This window comes from Leucopleurus acutus (assembly GCF_964270905.1).
Source record: "Leucopleurus acutus genome assembly, chromosome: 13".
NCBI lineage: Eukaryota > Metazoa > Chordata > Mammalia > Artiodactyla > Delphinidae > Leucopleurus > Leucopleurus acutus.
In genome coordinates this window covers 48,236,637-48,264,566 of record NC_139155.1, presented here as the reverse complement: position 1 = coordinate 48,264,566, position 27,930 = coordinate 48,236,637, and the positions used below count along the sequence as shown (strand labels likewise).

General features: G+C 35.6%; 1 protein-coding gene across 1 annotated transcript in view; it reads left to right on the top strand.

Moving 5' to 3' along the window:
• Window positions 1-27,930, top strand: part of TAF4B (TATA-box binding protein associated factor 4b) — a gene marked incomplete at its 5' end in the record, with an annotated part of 111,714 nt that overhangs the window by 12,451 nt on the left and 71,333 nt on the right. The window contains 7 exons of the mRNA XM_082852655.1: window positions 461-568; window positions 5,588-5,749; window positions 5,857-5,979; window positions 7,867-7,956; window positions 10,767-11,381; window positions 19,389-19,521; window positions 20,185-20,287. Of these exons, the coding sequence (XP_082708781.1) occupies window positions 461-568; window positions 5,588-5,749; window positions 5,857-5,979; window positions 7,867-7,956; window positions 10,767-11,381; window positions 19,389-19,521; window positions 20,185-20,287 (1,334 nt within the window). The remainder of the gene's footprint in view (window positions 1-460; window positions 569-5,587; window positions 5,750-5,856; window positions 5,980-7,866; window positions 7,957-10,766; window positions 11,382-19,388; window positions 19,522-20,184; window positions 20,288-27,930) is intronic.

Sequence of the window (27,930 nt, the reverse complement as noted above, 5' to 3'; positions counted from 1 at the left end):
ATGGTGGGAATCACACTGCAATATATAAATATATCAAATCACATTGTACACCTTAAATTTATGCAATGTTATATGTCAATTATATCACAAAAAATAAAGCTTAAAGTTATTTTTAAAAAAAGACTAAAAGGATACCAACAATAGAAATGACCAAAAAAAAAAAAAGTATCTATATGTTTTCTGTGTGAGCCAAAGAGTAAAATTCAATATTTTAATGCAGAAATACTGTGATATTTATCTGTTTAATCAGTTGCCTCTTTAGGAATAAGAAATGAGTGTCAACTGGCCAATTGACCAGTTAGGTTAATAGTAGAAAATATGCATAAAATTCATGAGGTTATAAAACCAGTTATAACAAAGAAGTTTGCTGTGGTAAAGTGTTTTGATGTTTGCCATAGTACCGATTAATTTTAAATTACTAACGCTGATGACTCTGTACTATCTCCCCCTCCCCCCCAAGAATTCTAGTTCACAGTTAATCAAGAAGGTGGCAGTGGCACCTGTTAAACAACTGGCACAAATAGGAACTACTGTGGTAACCACTGTTCCGCAGCCTTCCCCAGTGCAAGTAAGTTGTGACTTGTGGCCATGTGCGCACTGGTTATTTTCTTATCTTTTGTTATTATTTATTGTTAGCTATTTCCTGAAGAGAGCAATTCAATGATATATGAGGACACTTATTAAACTGGGAGCTGTTAGAGGTATGGGAAACACAAGATGAACATGGTGTATATTCTTGGAATATCAGATTTATTTGAATGTACTAAATTAATACAAATGCATCTAATGTTCATGTGTCACAGTGTCTAGAAGGCAGGTGCTGGGACAGAATTTTGGTGTATGGGATATTTATTAGGGATTCATACCTGTGGAAGGGAAGGAGAGTAAGAGTTTGAACTAGATGCAGGTCCAATAAAGCCTCAGCCAACCTGATGGAGAGCTTTGGAGCAAGTGTAGCACGTCAGAGTTGTCCCACTGTGTGCCAACATGGTTGGATGAGCCATAATTTCCCCTCTGTGATCAGTCATAGGATGTGGACTCTCCAGGGAGAGTTGTGCTCATGGGCAGGTAATTCTCTGTAGCTGAAGCAGACTCTGAAGAAGCTGACAATTGTCGTCTGTCTAAATAGCATTCCCAACAGCTAGGATAACACAAATCTCTCTTTGTGATGGTGTATCACAGTCTACTCCTTGAATTGCTGGGATTTACTTCCTCATATGTGTTGGAAACCAGCTCTCCTTGGATTTCTATAGGTTTCTTCCTTGGAGAAGCAAAGAAGAGGTTAGTAGGATGAACTACAGTCCCCAGTGCTGCAGCTGATACCATCATTTCCTCCTCCACCATCCATTCTAGATTCCTCCCACACTCAACTACCAACTCTTCTGGATCTTAAGTGGTAGTGTGATCAGACTTTTATCCCTGAGGGATCCAAGGTCCAAATTGCCACAGTCCTTTGAGGCAAGAGTTGTGTCACTTGTCCATTTATCATCACAATTGGGCAAGGAAATACCAAGAGGCACTTAAGTGGATCACCTGGATTCACTGCATAAAGTCCTCTTGGCCTTCATTGTGTAAAAGCTACCCTACCTATTCCAGTTGTCAGGTCAGTTACCCCTGTCATGATAATGACTCTTCTCTTTCCAGTTGATCACTGGACACAGGGACCCTGAAGTGTCCAAGAGGCAGCCATGGTGTCTAGTTTATAGGGACTCTTGCTATGTTCTTTGGTGAAAGTGTGTCCACTATTGGCAGGAATGGGAAGCACAGGATCCCCCAGTGGAACTTTGGGAGTAATGATAAGTGGAGCCGTTCATCCTTCTACTCTTTGATTCCTTGGTTCTTCATATATTTGTCCTGTTGGGGACGTAGTACCATATAGAATTTTTTGATTCAGTGAGTATGCACTAAGTCTTAGAAGATGGAGGATAGAATTCCATCTTCATAGAGTATTGTTTCTGAGTTTGCACTTCACCTGTGTTTTCTGCACGCTGTCCTAATACTTTACTAGGCAGGCAGCTTCTGGATCATGCCATATTTGATATAATCAGTGGATCCCATGGTCATGGGATCACTGTTTTACTTCCTTTGCTGTATAGAAGGTACATCTTCTTGAAGCATGTTATGTGAAATCCCATGCTGTGGATCAAACATGGTGTTTGGTTTTTCAGAATTACTTAACCGTATTACTTCCTCTAACAGAGATGGTGATCAGTTAATTAAACTATGATTTTAAACATAGTTTTTGTTGTTGTTGTTTTGTTTTTGTTGTTTTTTTTTTTGCTAATAATGGCTACCATTTATTGAGGACTTAATGTGTTGGACACTTTTTAAGTGCTTTACATCCCTCATCTCATTTCATTTCATCCTGTGACTATTCTGTAAGGAAGTGTTATCTCTATTTTATGTAGGTGAAAATCAGTTTAGAGAAGTTAAGAAATTTGCATGATTTCTGCTAATATGTAGCAAAGGGGGCATTTGAACCAAGGTCTCTATCTGACTCTGGAAACTCTATTCTTAATGACCTCTGTGCTGATTGTCTCAAACTCTAGGTTCCACTGCCCCCCTGCCCTTAGGTTATTCTGGGGAGATCACTGGGCCAAAGGGTATGAATTTAGGCCTACTGATAGCTGCTATGTGTTGTAAGAAATAATTATGTTTCTTAAAATGGGATTTTTTTTTTTGTTTTTGATCAGTCAGATGTGGACACCAAATAACACCACAGGAAGGTATATGAAAGTGAAAGAGACGTCCTATACTGACAGGTCCTAGAAGAGGGTGGCATGGAACGACATGCAGGGGGCCATATGGGAGGAGCACCGGGGAAGACTCAACCAAACAAGTGGGGATCTGAGAGGGAATGAGGACCTGGGGGCAAGTGCCTTTGTTGAGGGTTGGTATGGAGTACACAAGCAAAAGACGTGAGGGGATTTCATTGGTGTGTTTGAATGTCATTATGTCACAGTTGGGAGAGCAGAAAGGGAACTTGTGGCAGGGACCAGCCTTATCACACTGGTGCACCTGGTCACCTGGGCAAGGCGTTCACAGCCTGTTTGTAGGGATGTTGAGGCAACAGAAAAATACGAAGTTTGAAGAATTTACAATACAGTTATTTTATGAAAGGGGTTTCAACTTCCACAGTATTTTGAGTAAATCAGCTTTTTTATTGTATCTATTTATTAAAGATTTAGTACATATAGTTGTACTAAAATGGTATATATGTGTTGTTTAATTCTTTTCCTTGGGTTATTTTTCCATATATATGTCTACAGTTGCTATTTCCATGCAGGGTGTGTATAACTTTTCTTAATTTAGATTGATGCCTTTTTTAAGCTGAGTTGCTCCTTAGTGGTAGGCTAAGGCAGTAGAAATTATCAGTGAAGTTAGTGAATAATTTCTGTGTCCACTTTGAGAGGTAAAGCATCTCAATTTTAGGCATTTCTTGGAAATAAGGAGCTAGAACTTGGATGACTCTCCTTAAAAGGCAATTTAGTCTGTTTGTATACAATTAATTTCACTGACTCTTGTGTATTAATATAACTGATTTTCACAATTTACTTCACATATACCCCAGGTCTTTTCTCTCCGGTCCCCTAGACATGCCTAATCAGTGCCAGTGCAGTCTTGCAAAGCATGGAAATAGCGTTGCCTGGTCTAGAATATTGAGATTTATGATTGAGTTTAAAACAGTCCGTTCATTACGACAGTGTGATTATATACATAGAGTAAGACCAGGATTGTGTATTTCTCCATGCCTCTTAAGAGTTGCAGGTATCTGGTAAGGTACGGGTAGTAGCTATATTAAAAAGAGTTATGAAGGACAAATTTTGTGCTGGAGACAGAATAAAATATTGACAAGGAAAGTAGGAGTGCCACAAATGCTTCTTCTACTCACAAAAAATAGGACTTTTTTCCTGAGCTCACATTTCGTTGGGCCTTATTTTGCTTCATAAGGAAGAGGGACAGTACTCGCCTGAGGAACCCCTCCCATCAGTCCTGCGAGGTAATCATAGTCAAGAGCTAAAGTTCGACATTACTTTCTTAAATATAATAGTACAGAGAATTAGTGGTAGAGTATAAAACATACTCACTGAAAAATGAGTATGTGTTTACTGTACATAAACCTAAGAATGTTTATTAGAAGATCTTCAAAAGGATTCAGAGGGAACTGTACAGTACTTGTCCTTGAAGAGCAGGACTAGGGATAGACTAAGAACGAGACTTCATTTTCATTGTTGTCTTTGAGATCTGTTAATATTTAATAAAACTACTAATTTAGGTATGATTTTTAATTTTACCTTTTTTGCTTAACATTTCATAAGTTTTCATCTTCATCATTAATCAGTGTTTTAAATTTCTTTCCCATTTTTTTACCTCCAAAACATTCTTGTCTAATATATGCTTCAGTCTTTCTAAAGTGGAAATTTTTTTTTTTTTTTTTTTTTGCGGTACGCGGGCCTCTCACTGTTGCGGCCTCTCCCGTTGCGGAGCACAGGCTCCGGACGTGCAGGCTCAGCGGCCATGGCTCACGGGCCCAGCCGCTCCGCAGCATGTGGGATCTTCCCGGACCGGGACACGAACCCGTGTCCCCTGCATTGGCAGGCGGACTCTCAACCACTGCGCCACCAGGGAAGCCCTAAAGTGGAAATTTTTGATGTATATTTGAATTCACTTATATTAATTGTTGCAGAAAGAAAGTTTCTTGAGGGTAATAACAACCTGACCTTTTTGTGTTTTATGCCTGTAGAACACAAGTATTTAAATTAAAACGATGGTGCATTGTTCAGTTTTCTGTGTGAATTGTAAATACTATTCTCTCCCCTACCCTCAAACTTTACTCATGTTCTGTAACTTTTAGTGTTTGTCTTTAAAATAAGATTGTTGCTTTATCTCAGTCTGCTTGTCTAAATTATTACCCAATTTGCGATTTCTTATATTAAACTTTTTATCCTGCAGGTGGTGCTATAATCGCACCTCACTTAATAGAGGATAGAAGAAACAACCGGAATTCTTTTCAGTGTGAAAATAAGATAATCACATTTTGTAATATTTGTTATTACAAATTACAAAGCTATTACTGTTTTTCTAATAGTCTACATAAAAGCAGCTTATCTGAATATGAGACGATCAATAGATCTCTCAGATTTATACTTAATAAAAAGCAGAATATTATAAAATAAATTCTATATTTTCTTACAAAAACTTACTATTTCAAATTTTTTTGGAGAAGTATTAATAATATTTGAGGACTACGTGCTTGGCAGTGTTTTTTAAAAACAATCCCAGGATAGTAGGTACCATTGCTGTCCTTGTTTTTTACAAACAGGAATCAGAGGGTTAGCAGGATAAAGTAACTTGCCTGAGGTCAACACTTGGGTGTCAGTGATAAATAGGTAGATAGGTGAGAATGAAACCCAGAGCTGCCAGAGTCCAGAGCTGGTAAATGGTGTTACATTGCCTTAGACTAGTAGAGCATAATATAAAAGCAAGGATGTCAAGATCCATTTGTAGTCTAAGTGTGAAATGAGGCACTCGCCATGATGCATATCATAGTAATACGTCTCTCGATATCTACCGCTTTTACTTTCAGTCTGTGGCTGTGCCAACCAGTGTTGTCACAGTGACCCCTGCAAAGCCGTTGAATACTGTGGCTACCCTGAAGCCTTCAAGTTTGGGAGCGCCACCCACCCCCTCAAGTGAGCCCAGTCTCACAGCAGAGAACTCAGCCACTGCTCAGACTAGTCTTTCTCCGGTAAAGCTCTCCCTTGTACCTTACATAAATAGAACTCTTTACAAATTTTCTTCAAGTATATTTTCTAGCTAACATTTGTGAGTGTTTGTTTATACTTCTATATTTAGACGATGCTAGAAAATGTGAAGAAATGTAAGAACTTCCTCGCAATGTTAATAAAACTAGCGTGTAGCGGGTCACAGTCCCCGGAGATGGGGCAGAATGTGAAGAAGTTGGTGGAACAACTTTTGGTAAGTTGGGACTATAAAAGCTCTGTAAGCAGCCGTAGAACATGTTTTAAATGAGAAATAAATATTTTTAAATGAGGTTTATCTTAAGTGCATTTTTGGATAACCTTTGCTTTTGCTTATTGAAAGCTTTGTAATGATTATAAATCTTAGACTAGTAAATCTAGTCTATACAGTCGTCCCTCAGTATCCATGGGGGTTGGTTCCAGGACCGGCCGAGGATACCAAAATCCACGGATGGTCAAGTCCCATAGTTGGCCCTCCCTATCTGTGGGTTCCGCATCTGTGGATTCAACCAACTGTGAATTGTAAATATAGTACTACACCGGTCCTTAGTTGGTTGAATCTGCTCATGCAAAACATGGGGATATGAAGGGCCGACTGTATTACTTTATGTTTGCTAGTCTTGCTTCACTTAGCCTAAAAAAGAGCTTTGGAGAGAAGGTTGACTACTTGGTCAAATAAAAACTTATTAGTATTTGGAGAATATTTGGCCTCATGAAAAGAGGTGGTTGGAAAAGTATTTTAAGAGCTTTTCTCCAGATCATTATGGATATTCTTTAGAGTCCACTGGTTTGTCTTGTACCCTGAATGGATCTTTCACCCAAATGTAACAGCTCACATTTGGTTGTCTGGAAAATAATTGGTTCGCTGAGTTGTATAGATCTTCCAAATGTTGACAGATTTGTTCATTAACATATCAAAAAATCATACTTGTAATCTAACAATCGCATCAGAAAATTTTTTCAGTACAGGGAAGCTGTACCGAAGCTTCAGGATTGTGGTTACAAATTTTCCAAGGATCAAGCTCAGGATTGTGGTTACAAATTTTCCAAAATTCTAATTTTGACTTGAGAGCTCTGATTTTTATCATTAGCAACAAAAACCATCAGTTGTTTTCCTTACAGTGACAGGCTTCGTTCGTTTGTTTGTTTTTTGAGAGAGTGTCTCTCAAAATACCCCAATGTGAATAACCACAGCTGGTTTGATATTCTTTCCAGTAAATGAAAAAAAAGCAGCTAGCTCAGCTAGCAACTCAGTCACAAAGTGCTTTTCCTTGAGTATCTTACTTTGGTCTACTGTATGTATGGTTCCCATTATTTTGCACACAGTATTTTTAAAAGATGTCTGCTGAAGGTTAAGATTTAGTAAAATTAAATTTTACTGTTCTGTGAAGGACATTTTAAAGTGGAACTGGCTCTATTTTTTTTTTTTACCACACATGCATAGCAATGCAGAGTATGACGACAACTATTTAAATTTTTTATCATTGCCTTTCTTGCCAGCAGTTGCTTTCGTACCATCAGTGCAAATCTCAGCACAGTGAAAAAGGCAAAAAAATGATTAGTATTAATGTGAAAATAATTTAGACCTCATAGACCCCTGCAGTGTTTAGAGTCCAAACCAGTACGGAAGGGTTCCTAAGTTCTTTGGAACAACAGCATATCTATTATTGTGGCCTTATAATAAAATACAGTCTAACCTCAGTTAAAGTAATTTAAAAATTGAGAAAAGAAAACAAAAAAAATCCAAGGCCCCCACACCAAATAACTTCCAGTTTCCTACCCTAAGAAGTGTAGGACTCCTGTGTCTTTACTTCTTAATTGTTCTTAACAGACTGTAGTACTATCACCTTATCCAGTCAGCCAGCTCTTCTCTCACTTTGCTTACTGGGATCTTAAAAAGTAATAATCTCTTCATTGTATTCTGTATGAAAAAACATCTCTATGTTTATTTTGTAGGGGACATGAAAAAACTGCCCCTATTTAATGATAGACTTTGACTTTATTACTGTTCAAAGTTTGCTATATCTACAATCATGAACCACACACTTTTCCTCTTGTAAAATATTTGTAGACCTAAAAGTGTTTTCTTTCTTCCATTCCTCAGGATGCAAAAATTGAAGCAGAAGAATTTACTAGACAACTGTATGTTGAACTCAAGTCTTCACCTCAGCCTCACCTAGTTCCTTTCCTTAAGGTAGAGTTATGTGTTACTTTGAAGAAATAGTTTGAATTAGATTACTTTAAAGTAATTTAAAATCTGAATATTTCAATATGACAGCAATTTAATGTGAAGATAGTAGCAGTAGAAGAAATCTCTCAGGGCTGTTGTAATCTGTAAAGCACATTCATAATTCATATTCTTTGCATTGGAACACATTGAGAAAACAGAAGTAACATCTCATTCATGAACATAACTTAATGATTATATTATTTGATGCTTGTATTCTCAAAGATTCTTAACTTTAAAAAAAATAGTGTCTCTGCTTTGTCCTGATGACTCTTATTCTCTTAGAAGTAGTAAACCACATGGTACCAAATTTAGTGGGAAAGCTATTATTATTTTTTTTCTTGGAGGGAGGAAGCTATTATTTTTAAAAATTAATTTATATTGTTAGTAGACACACTCTTCTCTAAGATTTATTGAATTAAATAGATTTTGATGGAGAACAATAACTTTGATAACAAGAGCTTTGTTTGGCAGGCTGAAAAAATATATTCCTTTTGGATATTTTGAAGCTGAAAAGGAATTGAATTGAAATTTATAAAGTTATTAAAAACCTGAAATTTTAGTGAACCAAACACTCATCCCATATATTTTGAAATAATGGAACGAAGAGTTGCCTTTAGAAAAATTTGGCTTAATTATCTAGGGGAGATGAAAGAGACTTCATAGAGGAAGACTCTTTTTGATGCCTCATGAAAGAAGAGTGGGAAAGGAGATGGGGCACCACATTTTCAGAAGGCTATTAAAATAACTGGAAATTGTCCCTAGGAGGCTGACCATGTTGATTCGGAAGATGCCAATCATGTGATATAAAATGTGGCTAAAAAACTGAGAATGTTTTAGCCAGGGAAGACTTAATCTGGGAAGGGAAGGTTGAAGGGTCAGTGCAGTACCGAACATCAAATGACTAGAGGCCTGTTTTCGGGTGACCCTCTTGATTGAGAAGTTAGCTGCAGTTCTTCTTGGGTCCCTTTCAATGTAAAAGTTCTGTGAGCTGTAGGTGCTCTACGTGACACTGACAACTCTGTTTAGTGTATCTATGTTTCATACTCACTGGAGACACTGGGGGGGAGAAGGAGGGAAATAAGAAAGTACCTACTATGTGTTCTGTGCTTTGCTAGCTACTTCACTTATAATTTGCATTGTTTGGACTTAATTTTCATATCAGTCTTTCGACAATAGGTGCTAGATGGTATAGTATTTTCCATTTTGGAGATGAGAAAATTGTTTAAATTGACTTAACTTTTGATCAAACACACAGGTCTAGAATTTAGCCTGACTCTACTGGCTATGTAACACTCCCTTGAAGTTACTAAATATTACCATTAAGTACTTGGATTTTGTATCAGTTTTCTAAGGACTATTATTAAGCCTTATGTTTTTTTCTTGAGAATTTTTTTTCATATCCTTGAGAGCTCTGGAGGTTGGACTTTGCATAGGGATAAGGGATTCGGCATTTAGACTTAACTCTGGCCAGGTGATCAAGAGATAATTTAGCATACATGTTTTTATTGTTGTCTCTTTAAGTCTTATTACTTTAACATTTCTTTGCAGTTGTGTTTTTCTCAGGTCTCCCCCATCTTAGATTTCTTGCTTAAATTTAATTAATCAAATCACTTCATTTGTTCATGTATTTCCAAAGCAGCTTGTTTTCTACCTTTTTTTTTTTTTTTTTGTGGTACGTGGGCCTCTCACTGTTGTGGCCTCTCCCGTTGTGGAGCACAGGCTCCGGACGCGCAGGCTCAGCAGCCATGGCTCACGGGCCCAGGCTCTCCGCGGCATGTGGGATCCTCCCAGACCGGGGCACGAACCCGCGTCCCCTGCATCGGCAGGCGGACTCTCAACCACTGCACCACCAGGGAAGCCCCTGTTTTCTACCATTTTTAAAGTTTGGGAAAAGAGCGTGAAAGACTTTTTGTTTCTTTCTTTTGATACTATTTATAGATATATATAATTGAAAACCTTCAGATTAAAATATTCTCAATCTATTTAAGTAAAAGAAGTAACTAGAAGGAAAGGGAAGAGAAGCAATAGTTCTCATTTGCTTCTTAAGTAAAGGCAATCTGACTGAATTTAAGTATCAAAACAAGGAAATCTTCCAAAACAGCTCATGAATTCACTGAAAGATAACCTACTAACCACCTCCTTTTTCATCTTGTTTTCTTACTCAAAAACAAAAGTAGATAAAAACCCCAGGGATGAAAAGGCAGAACCTTCTTTATAGGTTAAGCTGTTTTTATTTTTTTAGCAAGATACAAAGGTAGACTCCAACTTAAAACCCAGTCAGAAAATATTCTAGCTCAATTAAGGAAATTGACCTTCTTTCTATTAATTTTATTTTGATGTAAAGGCTGTTTCTACTCAAAGTTTGGAAGTTATTTAACAAAAACTTTTTATTTTAGATTCTGCTGTCCTGTAAACAAACTTGTAAATACTGAAGTTATGGGTGATCTATTATGGGGTTTAGATAAATACAAATAAGTAGGATACAGTGTTTTATTTTACCAAATTAATATTTGATACCAATTTGATACTGAAGTATATAAAATAAGTTTAATACTGAGACATAATAATTATGAATTGAAAAATGAAGCACTTCGGGGCTTTAAATTATATCCTGGATATTGACAGAATGTAAATGATTGATAACAGATTTCCTCAACTGAAACGTTGGTATACTTTTAATTTTATGTTGTAAAGATATGACATACAAAGTAGTTCTGTTTTACTAGAGCTCATTTATTTAGTTATCAGTGTTTTTTTTTGTCCTCTGTTTCTAGAAAAGTGTGATTGCCTTAAGACAACTGATGCCTAACTCACAGAGCTTTATTCAGCAGTGTGTTCAGCAGACTTCTAGCGAGGTGGTCATTGCTACCTGTACCACAACAGTAACACCTTCTCCTGTGGTGACAACAGTAGTTTCCTCAGTCCAGCCTGAAAAGCCCATCATTGGTTCTGAAGCAGCAACATCTGGAACTGTGTCAGTGCAAACTCTGAATCCACTTGCTCCAGGGGGAGCAAAAACTGGAGTTGTGACACTTCATTCTGTGGGTCCAGCTGCTGTGCCAGGAGGAACAACAGCTGGAACTGTTGTGCTTCAGACTCCAAAACCGCTAGTGACATCTCTGCAGAACACAGTGACAGCAGTCTCACTTCAGCCTGAAAAGCCAGTTGTCTCTGGGACAGCAGTGACACTGGCCCTCCCCTCAGTAACTTTTGGAGAAACCTCAGCAGCAGCTGTATGTCTTTCGTCTGTGAAACCTGTTGTTACTTCTGCTGGGACCACATCTGACAAGCCTGTCATTGGCACTCCAGTCCAAATCAAACTTGCACAGCCGGGCCCCGTGCTTACACAACCAGCCAGCATTCCACAGGCAGTTAAAGTCAAACAACTAGTGAGTAACATTTCATTTCTTCCTCCATTTCTTCTTTTGAAAATTTCAGACATTCAGAAAACTGGCAAGACTAGTAAAATGAACCCCTGTGTACCCTTGACCAGGGTTGACCAGTTGTTAACGTTGTACCATGTTTGCTTTGTCTCTCCCCGCTCTATTCACATACACAAACACACACGTAATTTTTTCCTGAACCATTTAAGAGTTGGTTACAGAAATTGACTTTGTGCCATTAAGTACTGTGTATCTCTTAAGGAAAAGGATTTTTTTTAGTATAACTGCAAACGTACTTATTATCACACATGGGTAGTTAATATTGGCACAATATTTACAGTTGTCCCAACAATGTCCTTAATAGCTAATTTTTTTCCTGATGTTTCTAGTAAAGAATTGCATATTACACTTGTCTTTTTTTTTTTTTTTTTTCAGGCTCCGTTAATCTAGAACAGTTCTCAGCCTTTTGTAGTTGTTCATTGTGGTGTACTATTTTAAGTGCCTGGGCCAGTTGTTTTGCAGAGTGTCCTTTATTTTGTTTTGTCTAATCATTTCCTCAAGACTAGATTCAGATTAAATATTTTTGGTAAGGTTATTACATAGGTGATATTATGGTAACATTTCTTTTAAAAATGTGCTGAAGGAAGAGAGAAGTGAGGGGAGTAGATGAGTAAGAAGTTGTGTTTCTTCCTAAACCCTATAGATTGGGAAGTTCTTGGGTGGAAGAAACCTGAAATTTTAGCTGTTTATCTGTTGGTGTTTAGATTTACTTCACTCAAGACATGTTTTATCGGAAGACTGAAAGTATTGTTAACCTGTGGAAGATAGTACATGGTGAATTAATTAAAAATCGTGTTTTTTAAGTAAAGTTCTCCCCTACCTTATACTGTAACAGAACTAACTGTTCTTTTGATTTTTGGTGATTGCCCTTGTTCTTCTTTGAAAACCTTCATGTTAAAGGCTGTGTTTTGAATCTCTTTGTTTTAGTTTTTTCTGCTTTTTGGAACAGTAAAATCTAAGTAAACTTCCCAGCCTTGTGTACGTGATCAGGAGAAGACATTAGTATCTGTGAATGATTGTCTTTGAGGCAGAGGGCAAGCTTTAGGTGTAGAATGAAAGAGGAAAGATCAGTTTGGACAACAGTCAAAACTCTTGGGTAGGTGGGAAGTAATAATCGTTTCCTGGGCGTTGATCTTTTTTCATCCCTTCCTACTCTGCAGTCTGATTTTCAAGTGGAGAAATGTACCTGCCTTGTGGCGTTTCTCTTGGGCATCTGCATTTAATCTCAGACACGAACCTTCTTTAGAAGCAGTGATTCTTAAACATCGATCTGAGTAGCCAGATTTGGGAACCATTGTAACTGTAATTGCCTTGGTGAAAGGTCTCTTTTGGTAGCACTTAAGAGTATTGAAATCCTCTTTATGGGTCATAGCTGATTCTTGAAATGCTAATCTTTATTGAAAATCTATAGCATATCCACCCCTAAGTGAAATAATACTTTATAGCTACATAGAGTCTTAAAACATGTCTTGTATGCAATATGGATTTTGAAATAATTTTGGTGAAGACAAGGCAGGGAGAAAACTAAGAATCCCAGAAATTGTAAGGGACCTATCCACTGGCACTCAACAAGTAATAGATCTCAGCCTAGAACCCAGTGTCTTTCCCATTAGATTCTGGCACTTATGGCAAGAACTTCTAGGTTTCTAGAGGGTCCTGAAATGGAAAACTGTCAGGTAATAACATCTTGACAGCATTTACATTTTATAGGCTTACCTTGTTATACATTAGAAACAGTTTCAATCAAGAAAAACATGTAACAAAATCCACTGGTAAATTTTAGGGATTTTTAAATTTCCTGCTTTCATTCTTAAAAGAATGGGGAATATATTTTCCTTGTGAATTCTGTTTTCTTGTTTGGCCTTTGTTTCAATTTTAGTCAACAAATTTGATGTCAGTATTCATATCTTCCTGCTTAAAATGGCAGAAACAGAGCAGCTAGACACTGAAGATGCATTGTAATCTGTTTTATAACAAATTTTTACCTGGGGCACAAAACAACATAAGCTGTTCTTTCTGTATGGCAATGCCACAGAGAGGATTGAACTAGGACATTCTTTCAAATCAGCTAATTTAGAAAATTAATGTTACTTAAGTTTGAATTAGTGTTACTCAAGTAATTTAAGAATATCATCAGTGAGTTCATTATAAACCATAGTCCAGTTTAATCCTAGGGCTGTCTAAGTGAGGAGGAAAACACTCCGGGTGCTAGAAACATAAGAAAGTATTCAATGCAGCTTGTAAGGAATATGGTAAATAATTATTTAAAATACGAGAATTGCCACGCTAGTTCAAATCTGTGGTCCATGTAACTCAGGATACAATCTCCAAAAGTGGTCTGAACAGTAGAAGTATGGCTGTGTTTTTCAATGTTAGGTATAAAATTTGTGTGATTTATTTCCTTTAATAATCATGAATTTAAAAATCCCTGTTAATACTTTATCTTTTTCTAGCTTGTCCAGTTTTCCTAAAGAGTTGTATAGGTTTCCTGCCTTCTTGATAAGATGTTTTAAATATCACACTTTCAAGGTATGAGAATCCTCTTAATCTGCCATTGCAGGGTTTAGATTTTGTACAGTTATTATTTTATGAAGTATATGTTTTCATTCCAGATTAAAGAGACCCTCCTCCCAATTTTTTTAAAAAAATTTAGATTTATGACCACATGTTATCTTTTCTATCTCATGGATTTTTTTATATGTTACCCTCTGGGGATCTGCTAAAGTTCTCATCAAGTAAATTAGCTAGGATTGTTCACACTTTCTTTAGGTGTAAATTTTTCATTTTGTACCAGTAGTTCAACATAGTGCTTTGTATATCTTGGTCCTCAAATGCTTGAATTGTTGAAATATGGACCTAACCAGTAGTTCCCGGATTTCATCTAAGAATCTAATTCTTTTAAATGATTAATCTTATTGGTTGTCTACCAATTCTGGCATAGCAGCTATTATAGGATGTTATATACTACAACTAAGCAGAGCTTGACATTTTTACCTTTTTTAAAAAGTTAATGAAAGAGAGTGGATGAATTGGATTAGAATCTACCAGTGGTGGATAGATAATAAGTAGAAGCTTTCAGGAGTTTTGATGCTTAAAATTTTCCTTACGATATTGGTGAAAAAATTATTTTACACATAATTGAGCAAAAGCTAAATTTAATTTAAATTAAACGTTGTCATAGTAATTCAGTTTAAATGTAATTAGAAAAGTTAATTTAATTTAAAAGAGCTAAATTTTAATGTCTCATCATTTTTTAAATTAAATTTTGATAAATTTTAATAACTAATTTTAACACAAAAAATTAATAAACTTCTCAAATCCACATGTGTGAACAAAACTCATGAATGAGAAAGGAAATTCAAAATTCTGGGTTTCTGTTTTTAGAAAAAAGGTGTATAGTTTTAGAGAGTAAACTGAATACTGTTACTCTTAGTAATCGTGTGTGTGTGTGTGTGTGTGTGTGTGTGTGTGTGTGTGTAAAATCTTTTAAAAAATTTTTTATTTGGAGATAGGGCAGGAAGTTGTAGTATTATCATAGATATATTTTCCTTATTTCAGATATATATTTCCCCAGGTGACTATTACTTGCATTTCTTTCTTAACAGAATTGTAGACATTTGATAAGTAAGTGGCCAAGTACGTTCAACAATCATTCTCCAACTATTACTGTTTTGTGGATATAAGAGAAAAACAACTAATTATCAGTATATTATTAATGTAATTTTCAGTTTCATCGAAGTAAAACTGATCTCCTAAAATAAATTGACCCAGAATATTAGAAAAAATTTGTTGTTGTTGCATCATATTTTTGTCTCGTACCTAATTATTTTGAAGTAGGGAATCATTAAAGGATTTCAGAATACACATTTTTATATGAAATGCTCTGTGAGGCTTAACTCTGCTGATTGTCTCTGACTTCACTTCTCACTGAAGAAGGAGAAACATTTTCAAGGTATAAATTTCAGTCTCTGAGTGTGCTGGTGGCCACTATTTTTGTTAAAGAAGTTGAAATTAAAATTGAGTGGGAAACAAAACAAGGATTATTGTTTTATTGGGTCAAGTAGTTCACTGTCAGTTTCATATTGGACTGATCTACTGCGATCCAGACTTAAGTAATCAGTTTGTCTTTTTTTTCTTTCTTCTTAGCATGCTGTTAAGAGTGACAGGAGAGGTAGAATTCAGTTGTTGATTGTCAAATAGGACTAATGAAAGATTTGGTAAAGAGGCTGAATCCAAGTAAGGCCTACTACCCTTTATTTTCCATATATAATCAGGAGTTGCGTCGAAAAATCTTCATGGACTATAATTTAGTCAGGGTTCATATAGTAGTCTTAATATATAGGTTGATTAATGCCAGTTCATTTAAATTTAATTGAAGAATATATTTTTTTTAGGTTTTAGTTTGGTGAGGATACATTAGAATTTATGGAAAATAGACTATTTAGAGACAATATTTACAGTGTGTATGTTGTCTTATTTTTGCCTTATTCAAGAAAATGTTTTATTATGAAAATTTCCAAACATAGCAAAGTTGAAGTTTATAGTGAACACCCATATACCAACCACCTAGATTCCACTATTTACAGTTACTATACTTGATTTATCCACCCATCAATCTTAATTTTTGATACATTTCAAAGGTTTCTTCCTAAAAAAATTAAACATTAATTTTAATGCATGCATATCATTAACTACCAATCAATATTTGTTTACTCTTTTCTTCCTTTTAACTAAAATTTATATTCAGTGATGTGCACAAATTTTAAATGTAACATTGGATAAGTTTTGACAATGCTTACCTCTGTGTAACTCAAACCCTTTCAAGATATGGAGTGTTACCATCACCTTGCAGTTAGTTCCCTTTTGTCCCTTCCCAGTCAGTCCCCACCTGTGTACCTCCAGAAGCAATGACTCCCACAGATTAGTTTTGCTTGTTGTTAAAGTTCATATAAATCATCATACAAATAAGCACATTTAAATTTTTAACAGAAATTTATAGGTTCTCGATTTGAAGCAGCATTTACTGATTTCTATAAAAGCTGGTAATATAATTAAGAATTCATTTGGGCAAATTTTAAAAAGTGGTTAGAAGGCCCTTTGAAAAAACAGCATATTCTGAGGTTGCCAAGGTTGAATTTTAATCTAGATTGGGCATGGCAAATACATTTCAACTCTCATTATAGGATTTTACTGGACCTCTGTGTTAAGAAAGATTCTAAGGCTGCATGTGGGTATATAGAAATGGTGGTATTTAGTGATGTATGCTTGTCCCAGAATTTGAGTAGTGGCACAAGAACCACACGTTGGCTGTTCCTAAGAAATAGTGGCAACTAACATGGATTTCCTGACTTTTTTTTTGCGGGGTGGGGGGGCCATGCTGCGCAGCTTGCGAGGTCTTAGTTCCCCGACCAGGGATTGAACCCAGGCCCTCGGCAGTGAAAGCACAGAGTCCTAACCACTGGACCACCAGGGATTCCCTATTTCCTGACTTTTTATACTACAGTTTTTGTTCATTTGGGGCCCTATGTTTTCTAGAACTCAACCTCAGTGAGTATGTGCCAGTAATCACATATTAAATACTGTATAAAAATTAGAGGAGGTATTACCCTTTAGTAACTTTGTGTGCATGTACTGCTTGAGTTATTTAGAGCTAAGTATTTGATTGCTGTGTATTTATGAACAGAGGAGTTGGTGGGGTCGAAATATAGAGAAAGCAGAGTGTGAAGGGTGTTTTCATCTACTAGTTTAATCTGTACTTTTGTTTGTTTGCTTCCTTTCCTTATGGCATTTAAGAACAGTTCCATGTCAGATATTCCAGATCATAGTTAGTGTAAAAATCATAATTAATGTAAAAACAATAGCTGTCACCTGAAGAAGATTGTGTAGCTCTAGACCTGCAGTTTCTATAAACTATAGAACATTAAATTAACATCCTAGTAAAACATCAGAACTTGACTTGTCAAGAGAAAAAGCTAAGGTATGTACTATTTACTCTTCTTCTTTTCTAGTGGTTTTCTTGCAGGGAAAGTAAATAAAGGACATGTTTTTAAAAATATAATAGCTCTTTGTTTTGCTTGCCAAGTAGGAGCAGATGTATCATCTTTGGGCCAATTTCCATCTGTCTAATTTCAGTGTCCATAAGATACCTAATATTGTGGTCTAAAAATGGTACTTTCTTTGAAAGAAGACTACTGAACTGTTTTATACTTTCTCATTGTATTTTATTTTGCTCAGCAAGTGTGCAGGAATATACTGCACATGTGATCCCAAGTGTGTTAGGTGCACTTGGTAGCATACATCCTCATTGGTACATCCTCATTAGGATGAGGAATGATGGGTATCCAGGATTATTAAATCAGTTGCCACATTTGCCTCCTGCTCCCTGCATGAACTTGCCCTGGAGTGGGCTGTAGACTGAGCCACACACATCCCTGGCCTGGGAGCCCTCCTGCAGACACCAAGGCTTGCCTTCCCCAGCTTGTTCTGTGCTAGGGGCACACGCTGACGCTGGGGTCTTCTGGCCTCCATGCCCCCACCCCTCCTGGCAGGACCCCAGGAGGCATAGAGCCTCCTTCCACTTCAGGGGCTGGTCTCTAGGCTGTTACTTTTTTTTTTAATATTTTTGAGTACCCATCAAAAATGGTATGAAGACTTAACTCATAAGCAAATTTCTAATAACATTTTATTACTATCTTTTGTAATTAAAATACTGAAAAGAATACCAAATAAAAGATATCAAGGAAGAAAATATGAACAATAGGGAGGTATGCCAGAATTGTTAGGAGTGTTTCTGTTTTCTTTTGAGTTTCAATCTGAATGCATAAATGGGACTCTGAATGTGTATTACTTTATGGAATTTAAATATGTTTCCTAGGACTTTACAATACATAAGTATGATCTCAACTGAAATATATCATTGTTTTCAAGAGTTGTTTCTCTCTTTCAAGAGTCTATTCTCATAGAATCATGGCAATTGAATTATTCCAACTTGTATTTTTTCTCTAGGAACGTTGGTTCCTATAAGATTATTTATTGGGACATTTTGGATTTCTTGTAAGTTACTTTTGTTTAGTAATATGCACTAGACAATTTTATTTACAAAAAATTAGAGTATAGAATAAATTATACCTCCAGAATTCCATTATGTAGTCTACCTCCTAGATCATTTATATTAGCCATATATGAGTTTGAGGACTTACAAATATTTCGCTTTCAATAGCTGGCTCAAATACATGGTGACTGTTTTTTTTCTTTGAAGTGAAAAAATGAAACTCTGCTATTCTGTTTTTTCTTCTTTGAAGCTAAAAACAAGGCCCTGCTATTACTTTAATTTCTCTTCCTTTATCCCCAACCCTCACCCTCTGGATTTCTTGAACTGTTATCTTGGAGAATGCCTGTAGCATTGTTATCTTTCAGATACTTTTAAAAAAACAACCAATTGAAAGTCATCATCTTCTAGAGGTATATTTTGAAATATTTATGGATAAAAAGATATATCTGGGATTTGCTTTAAAATAATTGAGAGTGGGGAGAAGTGGGTAAGGATATAGATGAAATAAAATTGGTCAAGAATTAATCATAGTTGAAGCTGGGTAATAATGGTATAGGTGGTTTCATTTTATTGTTCCCTCTGCTTTTGTATGTGTTTGAAATTTTCTGTGTTAAGTTAAAAGATGAAAATAGGGTCTATTTGGAGATTTAAATTTAGCAGAATATAAATTTGAATTACACTCTGAAAATTATAGTGTGAGCTAGTCATGTTTTTCACTTTTGAGTAAGATAATTTTGCTACATACAAATTTAAATTTTAAGTAGGCTTTCTTGTGATGCTACGATAAAGGTATATTTAGTTAGGTGAGCCTAATCATTTGTTCTATTGTTACAATTGAAAGCTTGTTCTTTCCTAAAGCAGGTCTAGTTGAATGACTGTATTAATAATTCTCATTGTTTCAGGTAGTCCAGCAGCCTTCAGGAGGCCTTGCAAAACAAGTGACCACACTTTCCCATTCCTCAGCATTGACCATCCAGAAATCTGGACAGAAGGTGACAGTGGGCACTGCAGTACCTACCAGTCAGTTTCCTCAAGGTAGACTCTGGCTCATCCCTTGGGTTTGGAACATGATGGGTTTCCGTACTTTTCTTTTGCACTGTTAAGAGAAGAGAGATTTCTTTTAAGTTGAGACCTGTGAGAGAAGACTGAAAGATAACTTTATTATATTCTTTGTACATAGCCACTTTTTAAGGGTGTATGTTGTTTTAGATTAAAGAAGCACCACTCATGGTGTTTTGTAACTAGATAAAACAATCTGCTAGTAAATAAAGTACTTTTTTTAACTTATAAAATTTGCTATTGTCTTATTTCTTTTTAAAATGTGCTTCTTTCCCTACGTTTGGAAGTCAATCTTACAAATAAAAGAGGTTTTATGTATTTTTTAAATCTACCAATATAAAGGATATATTATTAACATGTTTCTGTCACCTTTTCTGCATAATATTTTTATAATGCTGGTAATTCTCTAGCCAATTTGAGGACCATATAAAAAGAAATGGGAGAGGTCTTAATTTTATGATTTCTTGTGCAGGGAATAAATTCATTGTCATGTTTGAATTTAAACATAGTTCTAGGGCAGCTTGAAATTTTCTTTGATTATTCTGTATGCATTAAAAATAACTTGTCCTGAATTTTTCCTAATGTAGTGTGATTGCTTTTTTAAAATTTTACCTTTTCTTTCTTCTTTTGATTTTATAGCTTCCATTCTAAAGCAAATTACCCTGCCAGGAAATAAAGTTCTGTCACTTCAGTCATCTATTCAGAAAAGCAAAATAAAAGAGAATGGAACAGCATCCTTCAGGTAAAGAAATTAAATAGTTAAAACTTGGTCTGGTTTAAGAAATTAATATTTTTTAAAAAACAGGAAAGGGATGACAGAATAATACTTATATAAAATAAATTTAATGATGCCTTTTTAAAAAGCTAACAGTACTTTATTGAGTATAATTTATAAGCAGTAAAGTGCACAAATCTTAAATATAGAGCTCAATGAATTTTGACGAACATATGCCTGTGTAATCATAATTCAGACCAAGATGCTGAACATATCCATCATCTCTATGCTCCTTTCATATCAATGACTTCCAACCCTTGCCTTTGGCAGCCACTTTTCTTATGTCCATCACCATAGATCATTTTTGTCCATTCTTGAACTTTACATAAATGGAAAATTACATTATCTACTCTTTTGCATTTGACTTTTTTCACTCAGCATTTTTTTGAGATTTATCTACATCATTTTGATTATTAGAAGATTGTTCTTTTGTACTGGTGAGCAGCATTCATTGTCTGAATGTAAATTTGTTTATCCGTTTTCCTGTTGATGGACATTAGGATGTTCCCAGTTTTTTAATGATTCTATATAAAGTTGCTATAAACATTTACATACAGATTTTTATGTGACCATAGGTTTGATTTCTCTGTAGTAAATATCTAAGAGTATTATTGCTGGGTCATTAGGTAAGTATGTGTTTTACTATTTAAGAAACTACCAAAGTTGTTTACTTTGTTTACTTTGCATTCCCACCAGCAGTGATGAGAGTTCCAGTTGCACTCCAACTCTGTCAGTACTTGTTATTGCCAATGCTTTTGATTTTTACTATTCCAGTAAGTGTATAGTGGTTGTTATTATTGTCATTTTAATTTGCACTTTCCTAATGACTTAAGATGTTGAGCATCTGTTCTTATGCTTATTTGCTATCCTTATACTATCTTCTTTGGTGAAGTGTGTATTCAGATCTTTTGCACATTTTTCCTTTGAGTTGTTTTTTTTCTTATGATTGAGTTTTTAGAGTTCATTATATATTCAAGATCGAAGTCCTTTGTCACATAGTGATTAGGAAGTATTTTCTTTGTGGTGTGTTTTATCGTTCTTTTACCAGTGTCTTTCACAGAGCAAAAGTTTTTAATTTTGCTGAAGTCTAGTTCATTAGTTTTTTTCTCTTATAGGTTATGCTTTTCATGTTTTGTCTAAGAAATGTTTGTGTAACCCAAGGTTTCAAAGATTTTCTTCTATGCTTTGTTCTAGAAGTTTTACAGTCTTATGCTTGTCCTTGGATTGATATTCTTTAATTTCTACCAGTTGATTACTTAAAAATCAGTGTGTGGATATTCTATTTTCTTTTTTCTGTATCTTCTCCCATTTTTAGTTGCATTATTTGTCACAATATATAAATATTTGTACATTAGTCCTCCTTCCTCATCCCCACCTATATTTTAGTTGTAGTTCTACTTTTATATTAAAATGCTCACCTTCAGTCTGTTCTCTGAAGTTTTCCTAGTCATCTCTTGTTTGGATGAAATTAATTGAATGTAGTCCATACTTTAATCTACCAGGACAACCATTATTTCATCCTTATGCCTGCCACTAGTTCTCTGGTCTCTCTTCTGCAGTTTTTATTCAGTCTTCTTTTACCCAAAGCCTTTGAGGTGGGGGTGAGTGGGTTGGGAAATTGGTCACAATAGGACAAGAAAGTATGTACTGGGAATTGTTTTCCTTTTTCACTTATTCTTGTTTTGAAGTTTGGGTATTTTTTGTCTTCAAGTTATGCTGAGGCTGTGGTTTTTGTTGTTCTGTATTGTTTTGGGGAGTAAATGTTGGAAGATGGTGACCTAGGAAGTCATCATTGTCTTCCAGTGCAGTGAGTTTTGACAAAAGGCTAAATTCATGTACCCAGTACCTCAGTCAAGATACATAGAATACCTTCAATACCTCAGAAGCCTCCTTTGTGAGACTTCCCAGCCAGTCCCCCTATTATACCTTAGGCAGCCACTGATTGGCTTCTTATCATTGTAGATTTGTCTTTCCTGGGGTTTCAAATCAATAGAATCATATAATTTGTATTCTTATGTTTGGTTTCCTTTGCTCAGCATAATGTGTTTGATATACTTGCAGTGTTGTTGCATGTATTAGTAATTTGTTGCTTTTCATTGCTGAGTAGTATTCCACTGTATGGGTCTACTGCATTTGTTTGTACTGAATTGTCTCTTTATCCATTGGTGGACATGCGGGCTGTTTCCAGTTTTGGGCTATTATGAATAAAGCTGCTAGGAACACCTGTATCCAAGTCTTTGTATGGACATAAGTTTTCCCTTTACTTACATAAAGATATGAATGAAAATGCTGAATCATTTAGTAGGTGTATGTTTAACTTTATATGAAACTGCCAAACTGTTTTCCTTTGTGGTTGTACCATTTACAGTCCTACCCGCAAAGTATGAGAATTTGTTCCATATCCTTGCTAACAATTGATAAACTGCAGTTTTAAAGGTTTTAACCATTGTAGTTGGTATTTAGCTGTACCCTCATTCTTCAGTATCTGCGGTGGGATTGGTTTTAGGACCCATTGCAGATGCTCAAGCTCTATAGTCTGCCCAGCATATCTGTGGTTCTGCATCCTCGGATTCAACCAGCTCCAGATCATCTACTACTGTGTGTATTTACTGAAAAAAATCTGTGTATGAGTGGACCCGTGCAGTTCAAACCCATGTTGATCAAGATGCTGAGTGTATTTTCATGTCCTTATTGGCCATTTGTGTAGCTCCTTTTGTGAAATGTCTGTTCAAATATTTTGCCCATTTTTAAATTGAGTGATTTTGTCATGCACTTTTTCTTCATCTATTTAAGATGGTCATTCATTTTTTAAATAATACAATGTATTCTGAATTACACTGATTTTTAAAAAAATAGTTTGAATGTTAGTATTCCTGAAGTATTATTATCCTTTTTATATATTGCTGCATTTGATTTGATTAATATTTTAAGGGTTTTATATGTATGTTCTTTAGGGATACTGGTGTATAGTTTTCTGTTCTTATGGTGTCTTTGCCAGATTTTGGTATGTGGTTATGCTGGTCTCAAAAATGTGTTGTATGATGTTTTTCCCTCTCCTTTATTTTAAACCTTTGAGTAGAAATTATTTCTTCCTTAAATATACGAATGAATTTACCCTTGAAACTAAATAGGTCTTTTGTTTTCTTTGGGGGGAAGGTTTTGGGTTTTTTTGTTTTTTTATTTATTTGTTTGCTCTGGGTCTTAGTTGCGGCAGGTGGGCTCCTTAGTTGCGGCAGGTGGGCTCCTTAGTTGTGGCTTGTGGGCTCCTTAGTTGAGTCATGCAAACTCTTAGTTGCGGCATGCATGTGGGATCTAGTTCCCTGACCAGGGATCTAACCCAGGCCCTGTGCATTGGGAGCATGGAGTGTTATCCACTGCACCACCAGGGAAGTCCCCCGGGGGAAGGTTTTGATAAGAAAGTCAGTTTCATCTATAAATGATTTTCTCTGTCATCTTAATGTCAATTTCAGAAAGTTGCATTTTTTAAGGTTTTTGTACATTTCATCTTACTTTTAAACTTGTTGAAATGAAACTGTGCTACTACTTTCTTTTCCTTTTAATATTTGTAGATTCTTTAGGGTAACATAGTATCATGCTTTTTTTTTTTTTTAAAAGGATTTTGTGTATTTTATCTTAGTTGTTGACTTTTTCGGGCATATAGCTGTTCATTTTATTCCCTTATCCTTTTAATATCTGTAAGATTTGTAGTAATACTCTCTCTTTTCATTGATATGTTTCTTTCAGTTTTGTTTAGTGTTTTTAGAAAGTTAACTTTTGATTTTACTTTTTTTTTTAATTAATTTATTTTGGCTGCACTGGGTCTTTGTTGCTGCACACAGGCTTTCTCTAGTTGCGGCACGCAGGGACCACTCTTTGTTGGGGTGCACAGGCTTCTCATTGCGGTGGCTTCTCTTGTTGTGGAGCACAGGCTCTAAGCACATGGGCTTCAGTAGTTGTGGCACGTGGGCTCAGTAGTTGTGGCACCCAGGCTCTAGAGCGCAGGCTCAGTAGTTGTGGTGCACAGGCTTAGTTGCTCACCGGCATGTGGGATCTTCCCTGACCAGGGCTTGAACCCGTATCCCCTGCATTGGCAGGCGGATTCTTAACCACTGTGCCACCAGGGAAGCCCGATTTTATTGTTTTTATCTGTTCATCTTTTGTCTATTTTATTGACTTATAAAAAATATTCCTTTCTTTTCCTTGTGTTGGGTTTTAGTTGCTTCTCATTTAAAACTATAAACCCCCTAAGTACTGAGTTAGCATCCAGCCAATTATAGTGTTTCATTTTCATTTTTATTCATGTCAAAATATTTTCTCCTTTTCCTTTTATTTAATAGTACAAATACTTGGGGCTTCTCTAGAGATTTTATTCATTTTTTTCTAACGTAATTTTGTCCTGATCAGAGAATATACACTGTAAAATATCAATCTTACTAAATTTGAGACTCTTTATTGTGGTCAAACTTGATGAATATCTCATATGCCCTTGGAAAAAATGTATTACTCAGTTTGGGGGAGTAGTTTTTTGTATGTGCCATTCTGGTGAAGGTAGCTAGTAGTGTTTATATCTATTTCCTGGCTTTCTTTTTTTGGACTAGTTCCATCAGTTACTGAGAGTGGGTATTAAATCTCCAACTGTGCTTATAGATTTATTTTTTCCTTTAGTTCTGCCAGTTTTTACATTAATTATTTGAAGCTCTGTTATTAGGTATACACATATTTATAATTGTTATGTTTTTCTAATAAATTGGCCCTTTTATCATAATTAAATGTCCTTTTTTATTATTTTTTAAAATTTTATTTATTTATTTTATTATTATTTAAAAAAAATTTTTGACCATGCTGCGTGGCATGTAGGATCTTAGCTCCCGGACCAGGGATGAAACCCGGGCCCCCTGTAGTGGAAGCACAGAGTCTTAACCACTGGACCACCAGGGAAGTCCCCACATGTCCTTCTTTATTTGAAAATATTTCTTGTATTGCTGTGTATTTTATCTGCTGAATATAAACACTTCAGCTTTGTTACTGTTTGCATATTCTATCTTTTTCCTTCCTTTTTTTCAACCTACATGTGTCTTTGTATTTAAAGAGTGTCCTTTATACATTGCATATAGCTAGGTTGAGCTTTTCTTACGAAATTCAACAGTTGTTTCTTTAGGTTAATATTTTGCTATTTTATTCATTTGTTTTTTGTCTTTTAGGGTAAGTGATTATTATTTTATATTTCATTTTAATTCCTCTGTTGGCTTCTTATCTATATCTGCATTTTTTTGTTTTTGATCAACAGGGATTACAATATGCTATAACATGTATTTTTAGTATACACTCTATTTGGAGTTAATATAGTACCACACATAAAATATGTGAACTTTGCAACAATATAAGTCCATTTACCTCACTCTCTTCTTCTGTGCTATATATTTTTATTTTCATATGTGTTACATCAGCATGCATTATAAATGTATGTGTGTATCCACAGTGTTACGATTTTAGCTTTAAAGTCCTTTTTTTTTTTCCTTAAAATATTCTTTCTTTTCTTTAAAACATTCCCAGTGCTCTTCTTTTTTTTCTGTAGAGTTCAGTTTTCAGTGGTATTTTTTCCCTTCAGCTAAAGAGCTTCCTATAGCATTTCTTGGTCTGTAATTCTGGTGACAACTCTTCTGTTTTCCTTTTCCTGAGAACTATTTTTGTTTACCTTCCCTTTAGAAGGGAAGATTTTTTTTTTCCCAATTAGAAATTGTAGGCTGACCCAGTCTTCTTTACTGTGAAGACTTAAAGATGTTATTCCATTGTTTTCTGGTCTCCATTGTTTCTGATGAAAAGTCAGTTTTCATTCATATCATTATATATATTCATACCATTATCTCTCCTGTCCTTTTATGAATCCAATTATATATGCATTAGACTTTGATATTTTCCTGCATATACCAAGGCTCTGTTATTTTCTTTGATCTTTATGCTCCTTTAAATCTGTCAGCATATTTGTATGCTTCCTTAAAAATCTTTGTCTGCTAATTGCAACATTTGGCTCATTTCTGCCAACTTTTTTTTTTTTTAACTCTAGGTCCCATTTTCCAGTTTTTCATACGTCTTATAAGTTTTCATTGTGTTCAGAACATTCATGACTTTCTGTTTTTTCACATATCTAGTAATTATTGACTCTGGATTCAGTTATGTTCCTGAAGACTGATTTTTAATTTAGTAGACTTCATTTTAGTTTAACTTGACTGTTCTTAAATTCCAAACTTAGTCTTTCTTAGGTTGAGTAGCAGCTGAAATATTCACTCAGTTCTTTCCCCTTCCTATTGCTGTTTTTGTTAGGCTGCTGGGGTGTCCCCTGGGGCATATGTAGTTCTTCCATCAGTCAATGATTAGGTCAGATTTATATGCAGATTTGAGGGATTACTGCTCTGTGGAGCCTTACATTCTGGTGTATCTTCCCTAATTGTCCAAGTGCTCTTTCAACACTGAAATCTGTCCTCTGACACCAAGAATACGGCTGCACAGGCTGGAGAGTGCTTTCAGGCCAAAAGACATAAACTCACAAATTTTACCCATCGTTGTTACCATATTTCAAGGGTTGACTTCTCTCTAGTTTCTGGTTGCCTTTTTCCCATTTTTTAAAGTGGTTGCCTTTTTAAAAAGTTGTATGTTGATTTTGTAATGATTAATTAAGCTACTCTGTCATTACCAGAAACCACACCTCCATTTCTTTTTTAATAGATTTTTGTTCTCTATTGGAATTATCCTCTGCATTCTTGAAAAATTAGTCATAGTTATATTAAAGTTCATACCTAATATTCCCAACATCCAGGTTGTCTGTAAGTCTGTTTCTGTTATTTGGCTTTTTAGTCCTATTTCTTGGTATGAACTTAGTAATTTTTGATTCAGTGTCAAATATGTGTAAAAAATAATTATAGGAGTTTTGGATTAATTACCTCCAGAAAGAGAACTTATCCAGTTTGCTGGTTGGCAGGAGAGGAGCAGATTGCCTTCATCTAGTCAGTAACTGAATTCAAATCTAGGCTGTAATCTTTCCAAGACTCCATGTCACTTTGGTTCTCCCTGACTATAGGATGTAGTACCTCAGGTATTTCAACTAAGACTTAGGGTACTTTTCTTTGCTGGATTCTGAACCCTAATTTTAGGATTTTCAGAATGGTAAATGAGCATTGGCTTCAACTTAAGGTCATAAGCTGCATTAATCCCTAACAAGAGAGTCAGCCTGACCTTTGAAGCTTTGAAGCCAGGGGTTGACTTCTCCTCTCTACCTATGAAAGTCCTGATGGTATCTTCTTCCAGTATAAGCTGTTTTGTCTACATTAGAAGTATGTTGTTTAGTGTAGCCACTTCTATTAATTATCTTAGGTAGATCTTCTGGATAACTTGCAGTAGTTTCTACATCAGCACTTGCTGCTTCACCTTGTACTTTTATGTTACAGAGGCAGCTTTTTTCCTTAAACCTCATGAACCAACCTCTGCTAGCTTCAAACTTTTCTTCTTCAGCTTTTGTATCCATAGAATTGAAGAAAGGTAGGACCTGACTTTGAATTGGGCTTTGGCTGAAGGAAATGTTGTGGCTGGTTTGATCTTCCGTCCAGAACCACTAA